Raw genomic sequence first — 16,265 nt, 5'->3', positions numbered from 1 at the left:
GCTAATAAAAATTATATTATGGTGATACAGTATATCGACGATGATTTGATATATGGATGTGATGTGAAATTTTCTACCAAAAAAATATCTAGTCTCCGAATATCACATTACCATATATATGTCACATTATTATCTATGTATCATAAATTATATTTTTGATTCTTTAAATTTTATAAATCTTTTTATGGATGATGATGTGGCATATGGATAATGACATGACGCTTGATGATTAGATATTTTGGATAAAAAAATTTTACACTACATATCAGATCATCATCCATACATCATGTCATCATCTACATGCTATATTATCATTCATATACTAAATCATTATTTATATATCATACCATTACCCATATGCTACATCTCATATATTATATCATCAAAATAAAAATTTTTATCTATTATACCACATTATCATCAATCCACCATGTAATCATCTACCTAAGCAATTTCAGTGCAATTGGGTACGTAATCACCATTTAATACAAGCAGAGCTTTCCATAAGAAAAAATGGCCAGAATCCGAAGAAAGAATACATTAAAAATAGTTAAGAGGAAATAAGTTTTTTGAAGTTTAGGGAGTTATTAAAAATCTAACCTAAATTGACGGACCAAAAGCATAAGTAGCCCTTAAAATAATTACTATAATAATTAATATAATATAATAAATTATTATTATATTTATGTAATAGTATTATTATATTATTAGTATCATGGGCATATTATTTTATAAACTAGGATATGGATACATAATAATAATTATACTATATTATGATAGCAACTAGATTCCATAATAATATTTATTTTCATGATATTATATTACATATTATCATAAAATTATTGAATACATTGTGAAAATGGAATTGGAACTTGTGACCTGGAGGTTAGGAAAATACAAGTTGACATGTAGCCAATTTTCTTTCAAGTCAACATACTACAAATTGGAATTACATCTGCAACGTCCTTGCAGCTTACCATGCAGCCTAATGGTTCAACCACAGGCATCCAATGTGTAACTAGATTTTTTCGGGTAACAACTCTTGTAACTAGATTTGCAGTGCAGGTTGATCGAAAGCAGGCTAAACAGTCCCTAATAGTGGAAGAGATGACGGGGGAAGATGGTAAAGCGGCGGGAGTTTGTAGACCGCGTACAACATGCTATTGATACGAAAAATTAATAATGATAATAATAATAAAATCTGCCCACGAGCGCGGGACACATCGATCCGATTGCAACCGCATCAATTGACATCGTCGTCACCCTCATTTTTTTTTTTTGGTAAGTTGTCACCCTCGCTTGACATCCGTCCCATGCACTCACATTGTCCATCACATCATCTGGCGTTTCCATTTTTGACTCGGAACGGGATATAGGATAAGACGCCTTGAAGCTTAACAGATGCCCTGAAGATGAGAGTTCGGCCTTACTTTACAAAAAGGTCATAACAATCTATATTCAAATTCCTTAAGAAGTCCGCAGTCTATAATTTGAGTAAATGAACTATTTTATTCACGCAGAGGCACATGCTTCAGTTATTAGATAGAGGCGATGTTCATAAAGAACCCTAAACTCTTTCAAAATAAAAATAAAAATAACAACTACTAAAACCATCTTTCCAACTATGATTGGTTTAGTGATTTTGCGAAACCATTCTTCCAACTCTTCGATAGATCCCACCTTTCAATACTTAGTGCGCGGAGGGGCCCGACCACCTTAGCCCAAGCACCCGTATACCAGCTGTAACGCAACCCAACCAATCCCCCAACCTCACCCGCTCCTTTTCACTCTGTAACCTAAATGTTTATGTGGCCACCTCAGGACCAGGCAATCGGCCTACTAAATGTTACCTGTAAATGATCGGTCTCTTTTAGATCGAAAACCATAAAGGTGATATTATTGCGTCAAATGATACCTAGACAAATGACAATATATGAACCTCAATGAATGACAAAATGGAAAATAAAAGCTTGAGATAGCTATCTGCCAGATAGAAGAAAAAAGATGGCAAGGACAGCCAGACATCTACAACTCTCCCTATCTTTCTAGTAATCCAACGGTACAAGAATCAAAATGCAAACATGACTAAGCAAGCCAAGGAATTCCATTGTGCTAAAGTATTGTAACATTTATAAATCTGTCTGAGTTTATTTATTTTTTCAGGCAAAAAAAATAAAAGGCAGATCTTTCAGCAGGTGGACAAAAGGATCACGACAGTTGTCTCGTTTTGGTGCTTGATGAAGCTCCGCACTGACCACCACAAAGGAAAGGAAGGCAAGCTAACCTTGCGATAACCAACAACTATTAAGGACCAGATTCTTCCTTATCCCACCAACTCAATGCAAGTTCTTTGGTCCTGCTTTATATTTCCTTTTAAACAGGTGAAATCAACCGAGCATATGCCACCCCAGAAATATTCATATACAGCAGTATTCGTGTTGGATGTGGACCATTAATCTTCTAAAGCTACACGGCATAGGATACCGCCAGGTAAGATATCAATCAGGCACCAAGAAAAATATAGCACAAGAAAAATATAGCACAGAGACAAACCATCTACTTGTGAAGAAAAAGAAAAGGGATCATTATATCAGCAAAAAAGTAAATAATGGATCTCATTCTCTCCCCCACGAGGATATGTCATCACCTTAAGAAGAGGAGATAGATCTCTGAAACTTGCTTTGTTAGGTCCCTATTCCGTACTGACGTGGAGTTAGCACTGCAAATCAACGAACATAGAGAAGGTGGGTAAGCATGCACAAATAGGGAAAGCAATATAGAAAAAGGTATACCAAAGGCATACATCATAAAGTTCCACAACTTAAATAGCAGAAAGATAAAAGTAAAAAGAGAAAAAGTTGTGATTGCATCGTACTGTCAAAAATAAAATTACAAACATTGAAATGATGAGAAATAACCTTAAAACTATGGTTATGTACAGAATCTAGTTTGAAAAAAAAATATATTATCACATCAAAATTGCAAGATTCTTTTAATGTGATGAACATGATCAGAAGCACCCTAGCATCAGGTTTCTTGATGATGGAAAAAAGTTAATTATTCTGGAAAGAAAATATGCACAGGTTCCCACATAAAAAAATTATATGAAACTGGTGGACTGGTCAAAATTCCATAATAGGGAATATGCTGCAATGCAATGCCATTGCAAGAGTGAAATCAAAATTCCACCAATGTCATTTAAGGGCATAAACTCATCACAGTAATAAACAAAAGTTGTTAAATATTAGAATTAAGATTTGTCATCTCAAAACTGGCCCATAACGGTACCATATTGGTATAATAAACAAAAGTTGTTAAATATGAGAATTAAGATTTGTCATCTCAAAACTGGCCCATGACGGTACCATATTGGTACAGTATCAGTATGCCCAATACAGACTCAGTTCAGCATCCTAGGATATGGTATGCCTCTGATAATGAGTGTCATTCAATACTGGTGCAATATGGTATGCCCGGTACAAGATGGTATGCACCAATATGATGAACCTTGATAAGAATTCTACACCTAGTACACTCTCCACAGCTACTGATATTCACGAGCAAACTAGTGGCTGGTGTACTCCATGCTACCAACAGCCTTCAAAATTCTTTCCAAGGAAGGGTTAAAAGGATGGCCTTGTTCCATCTTCTGTAAAGAGGGCAGAGACATGCTACTCACTCACAAATTGCACTGACACAATTAGTAATCCCAAACACGAGATTTATTTGGAGGGGGGAGTTGGGTAAAACAATTAATCACTGGATGCAAGATTTGAATTTTATACCTGTCCATCCTATTGCTGTTAGGCTGATGGGGTTCCTTCATTATTCATACACCACTCTTCCTCACCCTCATTCCCATTAACAAGGATTGCACCGTCTGTAGAGTCATCGGCTTCAACTTCAACAGCTTTTTCATGACCTTCCACTACTCCATTCTCTTCATTAGACAATCTAAAGCAGCAAGGTGTAGGATTCAGAGAGAGGAAAGGCAGATTTAAAGAAAACCAAGAGAACAAACAACAAAAGAAGGAAAAAAATGATGAAATGTTAAGAATAGAGAGAATACAAAACCAATACACCATTTGCAAGCACAATCTACCTCATGACCTGGATCTCCATTTTCAAGTGGTACAGCCTCTTCATCAACTTTCATGCTTTTGAAAGCTTCCACAAGATTAATATTTGACTTCTCAGCATAGCTTAAGCATTCCGCATCAGAGGGACAATTATCCCCGTCTTAATCAATATTTATTAAAACTCAAATGCATGTTTGTGTTAATCTGCAGATCAGAATAAGCTAACCACAGATCAAGTTTCAAGCAACTCCCTACAACTGCAGCACCATTAAAAGCTATCTAATGTTGATAAACAGAAGAATCCAAATCGGTGGGGTTAATATTGCAAAACCTATAATTTATGGTCTAATTTTTGTTTCCAAACAAACTAGTCATATACAAGAAGAACTGAACTCATGAATTATATATGTTTCTCAAATTTCATATTTGATTCAATCATGGGAGAAGAATTTAATCGAGTCATATAATCAAAAGAAAATCACTAAGTTATAATTTATTGTCTATACTTTGTTTCCAAACAAAACATATACAAGAAGATTTGAAGTCATGAATCCTCATAATATTTTTTGCAAATTTCATATTTGATTCCAATCATGAAAGGAAGGATTCCATAAAGTTCAATAGTTAAAAAAAATCGGTTAATTGCCTCCCACCGAAATGCTACCAGTCCCCTTGCTGATTGCATAGATAGCCACCTTTTGGAACACTAACTGGATGTGCTAGTTAGATTGATATCACTATACACGTGTTTGATATAAATAAAAAATGGCTCCTAATATACTTTTCACCAACATACAAGGAACTTCGGCTTGCATGGCCAGAGTGAAGATTATCAAGATATCTATAGTTAGTTTTTTTTTTTAAAAAAAAAACAGCAATATTCCAATCTTGATAAAGATATTTAGAATTATTTTATCTGTTCCATGTAGCATTACAGCCAAAAAGGCAGTTTAGGCTTAAATTGTCCCAAAGAAAAGAGTTCCAACATATTTATGCCCACTTGGAACTTTCAAAACCTCAAAGTTATGCAAAAAAACATTCTTTCAGGAAGCTCCAAAAAAGTCACCCATTAATTGCTGCTAAAATATTATTAGAATTAGAAATGCCATTTACTTGAATTTGTAGAAGTTGCATTCAGAATGATGCTTCTGATAATCTGTTATTAAATTTTAAGAAGTCAGGATAGAGGGCATCAATCACTTTTTTTGACAAAGAAGGCTGTTAATGTTCCAAAGGAATACTGTATGCTATGTCTTCCTCAGTTTAAGATAAGTTTGCAAAATAATGATACTATTTTGAGCAAAGCTTAAAGGAACAAACAAAAGAATACCTTATTGAGATACATTTTTCCATATTCCTACAATCTCAGAAACTTTGCTTGGAAGATAGGAACATGCCATCAATGCAACTTCCAGTATACAATTACTGCAAGAAAGAAAAATGATCAACAAAAAACAGTGGCCACAGCATCATCTGATTCTCTGAAAAATGATATTTAAAGAAAGAAAGAGTACAGTGGATTAACCATAAGTACCTCTCCACAAACAATTGAAGGCAATCCTCCAATTTACCTAGCACAAATGGACAAAGGAAAGCAACATTATTCTTCCCTTGCTATTTGGCAGGAGATGTTTGTTATCCCTTCAGCATCACCAAAAGCTGAGTAAACAAGCAATAAGCCACTCAAATCCATAGCATGTAATAGACACTCCTCAGCCATTTCTAACTGCATGAACAAAATGCAAAATAATCATCAATTTGCACGATATCATTCCATTAATTCTTCTTTCACAATTATTTCGTAGCAGGGTCTCCAAGATGACAGACTCCTTTCAGAAAGATTACTTATTCAACCCCAACAGCACCAATTTCTGTTACATAATTACAGAAACATCAAAACACTAGCAACTTCAATTTCGTCACAATTAGGCCAGATCATGCATAAATTAGCTTTTATGACCACTGCTGCATAGGAAATTGCAACAACACCAAATCTAATTTCCAACCTGTGATGCTATCATATTTCTTCTTTCGCCTTTATGTTTCAAATCATATTCTTCCATTATCATCTTTTCTAATTATCCATTCAAAGTTTCAGCATTTTCATAACTTCATCTTGAAGCCGTGCCAACTTGCAGATACTGTGCTTGCCATATTGATCCCTAATGCTTACATCATGCCTTTGTTTGAAAGACTGACAGCCCATTTAGTGTATACCAGAAAATAATAGAATAACAAAGAACTAATTTCATGGCATTTTTAAAAAACAAATGACACCAATTATGATTTTCTTAAAGCTTCTTTCTATACCTTCCATAGAAATAGCTAGTCTCCCAACTGCTTCACTTAGATTCACTTTGCGCTTCCATAGCAATTGCCTGCAAAACAATTTTCTGTCCATCAGATGCGAAACAAATGACCACCAGAAAATATTCGATAAAGTAGAACTATAAGTACCAAATTGACTTATGGGTGACCATCTGCTGTAAATAGTTTCTGTTTTCATTATGTTTTTAATTATAACTGTATTCATTATTTTAGAACAGATGTTACCGGATGCTTCATTGATCATAAGCGTGTGTTGATATTGGAAATCAATTAACCCTTTACCTTTTTGCCTCTGATCGTTGTTTAAGCACTCTATGCTGGCCATTCGTGCTATCCAAATATGTGGCTTCAGGATATTGTAGAGTTAAACAATATAGCAATTCACCTGCGGATGCTTCATAATCTATCTGCTCTCAGGACATAGAGAGAGCACAGCAAGTAATGCTTCCTTTTAACATGGTCTACCCATAAGTCAACAAATTGTAATACCAAAAATAAATAACTCTGAGCTGCAAAAGAGAGAAGAAGCTTGATGGATCTGTGGAACGTGGAATCTAAAAATGAATCTAGAATGGTCTTCACACTTACTATTTGGAAAAATTGTCCTATTAAATTATGTTAATATAGTTGCAAAGTAACAAAAAATAAGAATAAAAAGGCTGCTGCCAGAGAGTGGGAACAAGCCAATCGAACCCCAAAAAATGAACATAATAATAAAAGATAGAAGCTGACCTGGAATGTTTAACTAAAATCTTTATTCTTGATGTACTTTCCCTGACTGCATGTTCTCCATCAGATGACCAGACAAATTCCAAAGCAGATCCAAAGCATCTATTTCTCCATGCCAACACAGTATATATTCTGCATTCTCCGTCTCCACAAACAATAACAAATCTCCCATTTGGATTATGTTTTAAGCTCTGAATAGATAATAACAAGAAACAACTTTGGTTAATGCTTATGAAAAGCACGAGCATTTCAAAAACTAGAAACCACAAAACCGAGAAAACTGCATCAACTTACATAAAGCAAATTAGAAAACATATTTTCTGGTAGAAGAAATAATTACTTAATGCCCCCAAATAGAGCATTTAGATATATAACATTATTGGTATGCCAAATTGCAGCATCCAAGTTCATCCATTCTTTGCCAGTTGCACTTCTTCCATATTTTAATTTGGCATGTTTGACATTCAGGTTCCAAAAACTTTAGGAGCATCACTTTCCTCTTCCAAGTAACCTCCATGCTCTAATTGACCAATAGTTTTAAGGAAGTGTACCTAAAATATATTAAGTTCTATTCCATAACAGGACCAATTAAAAGACAGATTAAACCCAAGATATCTATAGATAACAGTAGCAATTAGTCCAGCACCAATCCTAAGGCTCTGACTTATTCTCCAAGATGTGTCTCACTGGAAGGCTATACAAAGTCGGTACCAAATAACATAGATTCTTTACAGAATTAAAATAATATGTTCTTATTTGCTCTTGTTTCAGTAGAGAAATAGCAGCGTATGAATTTCTTCTTGACATCATCTGGTGCACTAGTTGAAACTAATGCACATTCACATGCATATGCACTGGCACACACGCACCTGCAAACACAAGCATGCACATGCAATAAAGAAGACTACCACGGGTTGAGTATAACATAGAGTCAACCAAGAAACCATAACAAATGCATTTGCAACTGCTCACATTTAAACAAACATACTTGCAGGTAGATCAAAGCTTCCCAATTCCTTCACAGCCAAAGGCAATCTCTCATCATCTGCAGCCTGACAGGTAAAAAGGTTCCATAACCTTCAATCAAGTTTCATAGAATTTCGCATGACTTTCTCAATAGCATATCAAAGCTATTAACCTCAATATCTGCGCTAACAGTCTTGATATTCACTGCCTGTATTTTGTTATGTTTTGACCATATAATTCTCGCACTGCTATACATGCTTGCAACTGGTTCTTCACAACCAAGTTTTATCATAATGGTTCCTTCATCACATCCAACGACAACACTAAAAAACAAAACCATTGCTAAAATTAAGCAAGCAAAAAAAGAGCCAAAAATCATATTATGTACTCACTACTAGCTTTTCCCAAATCATTTCTAGGAGCTTTAATTCAACCTCAAGGGTGTCAAAAATAATCAAAATTAGTAGAATATCCAATGATTTGATTTTTTTGAAAAAATGATATGTTTTGACGAGATGACTTTTCAAATAAATTTGGAATAGCAACAAAATATTTCTGTACTCACAAGTCCTGGAAAAAAAGGGGAGACAACTGAAAGCTGTTTTTTTACCTCCTTGATCTTTTCATGCATCCCATAGACCAAACTTGTTCAAGACCATAATTTAATGTGTTCTCCAGTCTGCACAAGTATAAAAAAGGTAAGTATATATCCAATCAAAGATCCACCAAAATTTTAATTTCCTCCTATCTAACATAAACAACTAATATAATACAACCTGAAAAAAATACCGACAATTTCTCGGAGGAAATCTATAACGTAATAAGCATCAGTTTGTCGGGGCCTGGTTTGGGCTTATGACTCAAACACAGCTCATAGATGTATGTTTTGCATGTATATGTAATGTAATAAGAAAGGCAAAGCACACGAGAGGGCATTATTACAAAAATGGTAGTAACCCAATTTATTGATATGCTGGCTATACAATTAGGTTAGCTCCTGTTGATCTACATAACTACCAGAGACAACAGAATGACGTGCTCGTACAGTGAATCACTGATGTTATAATTTCACAATTTAGGTAGGTTAACAGAGGCAATAGCATTAACTAATCAACCCTGCATAAAATTGTAGACTTAGCAGCCCGAGAAGCAGTCTGAATTTACTCTTCCACAGTAACTATGCAGCAAAGCAATGTGGTAGACTTAATAAAGTGAGAAATTTGCTTTCTTTGAACATAGACCAATACATTACCAGCTTTAGAAAATAATGATAGGATAATAATCATATCCTGAATGTCTATCATCACTTCCCAGTATGTTGGGTCAAGGAAAGTTAGCAAAATTATGGGCATTCTTATTCCAAAGCCACAAAATGCTTGATGCCAGAAACAGCCATTTCGTAGGTAATTCAGTTGGTAGTCATATCCATATAACAAACTGAGAGCAAAGGGCAGTCTTAACAGGAAAAAAAACCAATTTGGCTAAAGTTTTCTAGGTAAAGGCTTCTCAAATATCCCAGTAGAATTTTGAGAGTAAAAATTTTCAGTTGAAATACAGCTTTTGAAATTTATGGTGACTATTAGGACAGTATCTCCCCAGAATTCTCTACTCACTTTATGCTTGCTTCTTGCATAGATAAGCAAACCTATAAGTTCATACACATTGAAGCTATCTTCATTTGAGGTCTGGCGGACATTACAAAATATCCAGGGGGAATCAACTTTTTCTCAAGGCTGATACACATATAATTTGCTGAACCCTTTTTCCCATGCATTGAAAATTGACATAAGATCAAGAATGACATTTCCACCTGGCCAACTTCCTAACCATGTTGAGAGTAACAGCTTGCTCAGTTGGTGAAGTCACTAGGTGTTGGATATGAGTGATCTAGAATCTAATCCAGTCCTCACTCTGATTTTGACTGGGTTAAAGAAAAAAAATGGGGGTTCTTCCTGACCATGTTATCAACAAGAAAACAGGAATAGGAAGAGCCCACCTAATCAACTTCTTTATATACTGAAGAGTTAAGTTTTGGATAAAACCTTGATGACTTCACATCAATTACTTCATCAGAGGTTAGAAAACTTGTACACCATCTTTTTAAAAGAATTGTATTTCATTTCATATGCCAGAAAGTCAACTACAATATACCGTCTTCACAATTTCTCCTCTGCTGCTGTAATTTAGACAAACTCAATAATCAATCATCAATCTCTTGGGACAACCAAATAGTTAAAAGACCAAGCAGCAAACCCCACCCACCAACCACCTCCCCCTCATCTTTTGAGTATGAAGTTGTAGTGATGAAAGTCAGCCAAGTGTCAACAACACAAGGCCACTTAGTCCAATTTCCAATTAAGAGTTTGTCCTAGACAGACCTATGTATGCCAAGGTTTAGAACCAAACCTCTAATTGACACAACAACAAGATACTTATTCCAAGTCATCTCTAATTTGTCATATTTTCCTCTATGATTCTCTCCAGATGTCATTCTTTCACTGCATAGTTTCTTCTATTACTGTAACTCACAATTCTGCTTTCTTTTACATAATTTGACGTAGAATGAACATCCCCAAAGATTGCCTCCAAGATATTTCCTCCAATTTTAGAGTAGTGCATACAAAGTTGTTGTTTTGTAGAAGCAAAAGAAAATCCAAAATAATCAAAAGCTCATCGAGTTCCTTCAATGCAGAAACCATGCACCTAAAGAGAAATAGAACAAAGTAATATAGGAAAAATGACCACAGATTTGCATTGCTCCCCCATTTATGTGCTAATAAAAAAACTAAGGCAATTTAAGAGAGATTCCACCAAAACAAAGTAAATGGGAGCAAGATGCAATGCTGAAAATCAAAAGCTTAAGCGAAGTAAATGGGATTTCCATCATAATGATGACAGTGATTGTTTATTCACAGGAAGGAAAATGTAAGGTTCAATTAGTGAATCAATGTCAAAAGGTATCTAACTTTTCATGCAACATATTTTTTCCAGATTGTTTGCAGCATCAAACATATGTTTATTCAAAAGTAGAAAGAATGTTCTTTCTAAAGTAAAACATAGTTCAGAAAGTCATGCTTTTAGAGAACTTATTGAGCCCCAGTTACCTGGATGTGATTGATGCAGAAACTTCCAGAATAAAGATTCGTCAAAATCCTGCAGCAAGAAGACCAATGCACGATTACATATCCACAGACACTGAAGACATGCAGAATCTCGGTCCTTGGATGTTAGCAAAGGCAAATGCAGGTAGGTTTGAAATACATTTAAAAGATCAAATCAAGAATCCGACTACCATGGCTCTGTTGGATGTAGATCTATGTGTTTTACTCTTTCAGACCTTTGTGCAAGTTTCCTCTGATCCAGAGATCATTGGAAGCAAAGTGGAGAAATCTGAACGCAAAAAAGGAAAGAAAACATAATATCCAAGCAATAGCTATCGAAATTTTAATTAGCATCGGAGAGGAGTACCTTGATTTCTAGTCTAAAAGGCTGCAAGTATCACCGCAAGCACAAAGATAAGGAAAAGAAAGAAAATTCCATCAGCTGCCTAGAAAAAAAAAAACAATTCTCCAGAAAATTCTACATCCTAACGGACTAGAACTCATCATCGAATCACGTATCAAGAATGCAACATAGCTCGGTGTGGTCCCCGGGAATTTGACGAAAGAAAAGCATCTACTGAGCTGCTAATTTCAAATCAAAGAAACGTTGCGCCAGATCTACCGCCACTACGACTGAGAACAGCGAATGAACAGAGAAAGATCAGTAAAACCTACCACGTTTCCGGTAGAAACCGCCTGGCGGGCGCTTGAAAACCTGGCAGTGGAGAAACCCGCAGATCAAGAAGCCGAAACGCTAGAAATACGGGGTTTGGGAGGGCCGAGCACGTCATTGATGGGAGAAGAGTCCCGATCCGGTGATCCGTCTCTCCAAGGAATCCCGCCGAAAACCATCGCAGAGAGGTACAAAAAATAATGCCGGGAGGGGGTTGGCTTCGGGAGCAAAGAGGGTCTTAGCGTGAAAATGCATATAGGCCGTAGACATATCGACCATGGCTGAGAGGCAGGAAAATAAGGCGGGGAGGGGGGAGGGCTTCGCAAATGATTAATGATTAATATTTATAATATAATATACATCTGAGCATTATATATAATAATAATATAATATATTAATATTATATTGATTTTTTTTTTTTGCTGAAGTAAAAGACACCTTTGTCCCTAAATTTTCATCCAAAATTACTATCATGCAGTTTTTCTATCATCTGATTAGACTGTAATTTAAGAAGTAAAAATAATCTAAAATCATCATCATCAGGATACAATAAGATGATCCCATTATCTCCATCTTTATAGCTTTGAATCTTGGAATCATCATCCTATATCAAATGCCTCTTAGGTTGCATTGGGTAGTATAGATTGCTGGTAATTTAAAATAGATCCATCAAAATCAAAATACTGTGTTTCGTATGTTTTTTTGGATGGCAAGCAATCTATAATGTCTTTCAGAAAGTAATCTAGATAATTTTGAAAAAAAAAATAACTATCCAGATTATTATTTTTTTTGATAATATTATAAAAAATATTTTTAATAAAATTATCTTTCAAAAAAATTACACAAAACTAGTGACTCCACCACCCTCATCCCGTCCCTCTCTATGGTTCCTTGTGCTTGTCCCCACCACCCCGATGCTCCTCCCTCCTTGATCCAAAGGCGATGCATTCTCTAAGAAGCAAATAAAAAAAAAAAAAAAAAAGATTTTTGGCCATGCCTTCGAGGCTTCAGGAGAAAAAATTATAGATGTCGCCGGCAGGAGAGGCAAACAAGAAAGAAAGGAGATGCGCTAGGGGTGAGAATGAAAAAAAAATATCAAGATAAAATTATTAGAAATATTTTAAAATTTTAATTTTATATTATTAATAATTTAATTATTATATTAAATATGTCAATCAAAATTTTTAATAATTTTACTATAATATTATCTACATATATCAAATATAGTAATCAATATTACTGATAATTTAATGGTGACAATCAATCTTGAAGTAATCCGCGTTATCTTCCAAGATTATCTGGCAATGCATCAAATACAATCTTAAAAATATCTAAAATAAATAATAAAAAAATAATAAATAAAAAAAAATAGTATAGAAATTGGCTCCATATACCGGGTGACTTAGGTTTTGAAGTACGAATCTGCTGTCTCAATATCTTTGACTACTAAAATATTTGTATATATATAGAATCTTTATTAGGATATATAAAAATAAAAAAAATATGCATCAATCAAAATTATGGAGCAGAAAATATCGTGCCACATCCGTATATTTATTTATTTATTTATTTATTTTGATGAAACCATCAATGTGGTTAACCACGTTACCTTACGGATGACAGGGCGAACTAAACATCGATGTCCTTTGAGATGCATTTAAGCATTTTTAGCATACATGGAAATTTTAGTATTAATGATTAAAGCTTTAGCATCAGAGTACACCATCACCACCAAATTGTAGATGCTAATTCCTGGACTATAGAGATGATTATGAAAAAGTGGCAAATCAACAAAGCGCATCAACTTCAGCAATAACCTATACCGCATCAGCCTGCCATATGTGCAATCTATTGACTCATTGAGATCCCCTCTAATTTCCCTGCTATTCAGTTCGTAGCAAAACTCCCTTTTTTCTGGTTGCGTACACGATGAAGGCATAAAACCGAAAGAGAGGCAAGTGCACAGTGATCATACGTTAGGGCAATGTGGTGGATTTTTGGTCAATACTATATGAGTCCTGCACATGTTCTATAAATCGGAATCCACGGAAGCATGGCACCCAAAGGACTCGACGCACTAGCAGTGGCCGAGAATGTTCACCGCAGGCTCATGCAGCAGACGTTGGCACTGATCGAGATTTCAACTGGCCCAAATCCCAGCCCGTACCTAACCCCCAAAACCAACTGAACGACATGAGATCCAACTCACGTTATTTGTAGAACAGCAGTGGGCTTAATCTTCAACAAAAAACAAAACTAAACCAAGGACCTCAACTGATCCACTTGTTGTCTTGGGGCCGTTAGTATTGCATTTATATTCTGTTTTTGTTTTCAAAATCCAATGGGGAAAATAAAGCGGACAGAACAACCCCTTCTTTTTCAAACTTGCCAGCTTCTACCAAAAAAAAAACTTGCCAGTTAAATATTTAGAGTTCTTTTTTGGATATAGAGATTTATTACTTTAAAACTTATTCACTAATCTAGGTGTTGACACGGTCAAGACCTAACAGGGACAGCAACGTGTCCAGTGTTGGGTTGGACCATTAACATTGTCCAAAAGAAATTAGAGAATGCTACTGGCACATCGCAGCATACTTTGTGAACCTGGGATTTCCTTTGCGATGCGTATCAGAGGTACGGCAGATCCATTGTTGGTCGACCACGTGGTTCCCATGCAACAACGAGCTATTGCGAGAATAGTATTAACCGCATATCAACATGGTCTGAAATGATACCTCTTGTAATGTGACAAATGGCCCTAGTCCGTCTAGGAGTCTCCTTCCACATGCATACGATATATGTGTATAATAACAGCCTTTAATTAATCATCATTTTATTATAATGTCTCTTACGCACAAGGATATTATTTATTAACTCAACCTTTCAAGACTCAGACTCGACGAAGTGAACCGCTGATCTGAGCAGACCCAAAAGCCCTATTTGGTTCAAAACCATGCTCTTTTAAGAATTAAGAGAACCAAGAGAATTGCCAAACAAACTGGCCATTCTTTCAAACTATAAACTAGTTCACGAAATCTAATTAGTTTTCTAATATCCGTTAGGATCTGTTTGGATGTCTGGGTTCAAAATTTAATAAAATTAATGAGTTGGACCAAGATAACCAAGCTAAATTAAGCTGAATTGGGCATATCTTTATAAATACCTAAAAAAACCATTAGAGTGGGCTGGCTTAATCCCACAGCAGAAAAAAGACCTTAGTCTTATGAGATTCGAGCTACTCCAATAATTCTCTGAATTCTTATAAATATGAACCTAATCTAATTTAACTTGATTGTCTTAACCTATGAATTCTATGAGATTGTGTGCCTTGACATCTAAACAAATCTTTAAAAAGAACTAAACCTATGATCTATCAAAAGTCAAAATGATCTGCCTCCTCACTATTGAGATTGGAAAACTTAGGACTCGAACACGACTCGCCCTTTACAAATTTTTTGACTCGGATGAATCAATTTGTCATTTGCTAATTCAACTAAGCCACAAAAGACATGGCAAGACCCGCCTAGCTCATGCTTATTTTTCATATTACCCAAGTCATCTTGAATTTTGATGCGATAGCCTTAGGCCCTAACAAGACTCCATCGGGTCTCAAGTTGACTCATCGAGTTTTCCAACCTCGCTCACCATGACCTCTTCCCCTACTTCCCCTCTCTTTGTGCTAGGAAGCAAGCGGCAAGGGAGTGACTAGTGGATAATGGAATCGTGGTAACCTTCAATTCCCTTTCCTTTGCTCTCATGTCCACCCAATCCTTCTCTCACTCCCCACCACGATGTCCGAGGTGTGCAATGATTTATTTCGATTGGCTAGCCTTCGCCATGTATCTACACATTAATAAGCAAGGCAGACACCGAATCGAGATAACTACCACTTCGTTCGACACTTCAACTCTCTTTGTTTGAATTATCAATAGTTAGACTTGAGATTAATTGGAGGGCATTTGATATGGGATGGCAATTCATCTCAGCCATATTCGACGTTATCCGAACCTCGGCTATACACCAACCATGTCGGCTCGAGTTGTGCCAAGCCGACATCAAGGACCGAAATTCGCAACGATAGTTACACACCGAGTAGTTGCCCATCTATTCCATATTCTAGATATATTTTGAACCGAATGGATAATAGCTCACCTTGGTCACATAAGATAGCTCCCCACCACTCCTGTCTTTCCTTCTAAAACTGGCATGACGCCCTTTTTATAAATAGAAGGAATAGAAGATCTCCAAGTAAGCTCCCAAGCTCTATTCTCACTCTCTTTTCTATTATTCTGTGATGACTGGCTTAAGTGTCGGATGATCCTCACCACAAACAACTCCAATAAGGAACTTGATTTGCTAGTTCTCTCCCATCTAATATAGAATCAAGCT

At 35.8% G+C, this 16,265-nt stretch overlaps 1 protein-coding gene across 8 annotated transcripts; it reads right to left on the bottom strand.

The window, feature by feature from the left end:
- Positions 1-2,086: 2,086 nt before the first annotated feature.
- Positions 2,087-12,175, bottom strand: LOC105040344 (coatomer subunit beta'-2-like). Of its 8 annotated transcripts, none has more exons than XM_073254877.1 (12): positions 11,879-12,175; positions 11,571-11,591; positions 11,395-11,492; positions 11,207-11,255; positions 8,713-8,781; positions 7,140-7,327; positions 6,390-6,457; positions 5,614-5,738; positions 5,410-5,504; positions 4,103-4,283; positions 3,786-3,954; positions 2,087-2,719 (listed from the first exon to the last, which is right to left on the bottom strand). In XM_073254877.1, exons 5-8 carry the CDS (start codon positions 8,731-8,733, stop codon positions 5,680-5,682), a joined length of 336 nt encoding a protein of 111 aa, XP_073110978.1. In that variant the 5' UTR covers positions 8,734-8,781; positions 11,207-11,255; positions 11,395-11,492; positions 11,571-11,591; positions 11,879-12,175; the 3' UTR covers positions 2,087-2,719; positions 3,786-3,954; positions 4,103-4,283; positions 5,410-5,504; positions 5,614-5,679. The 8 variants fall into 8 exon arrangements, 7 of the variants coding, with proteins under 7 accessions (XP_073110978.1, XP_073110983.1, XP_073110979.1 ...); XM_073254882.1 differs by lacking the exons at positions 11,395-11,492; positions 11,571-11,591 and adding exons at positions 8,125-8,188; positions 8,275-8,425 and having other exon boundaries at positions 5,614-5,805; XR_012140265.1 differs by lacking the exons at positions 11,395-11,492; positions 11,571-11,591 and adding an exon at positions 8,125-8,188 and having other exon boundaries at positions 5,614-5,805.
- Between the last annotated feature and the right edge of the window lie 4,090 nt (positions 12,176-16,265).

Source organism: Elaeis guineensis, chromosome 3, assembly GCF_000442705.2.
Source record: "Elaeis guineensis isolate ETL-2024a chromosome 3, EG11, whole genome shotgun sequence".
Classification (NCBI taxonomy): Eukaryota; Viridiplantae; Streptophyta; class Magnoliopsida; order Arecales; family Arecaceae; genus Elaeis; species Elaeis guineensis.
The sequence above is the reverse complement of the archived record's forward strand: the minus strand, read 5'-3'. Positions and strand labels throughout refer to the sequence as shown.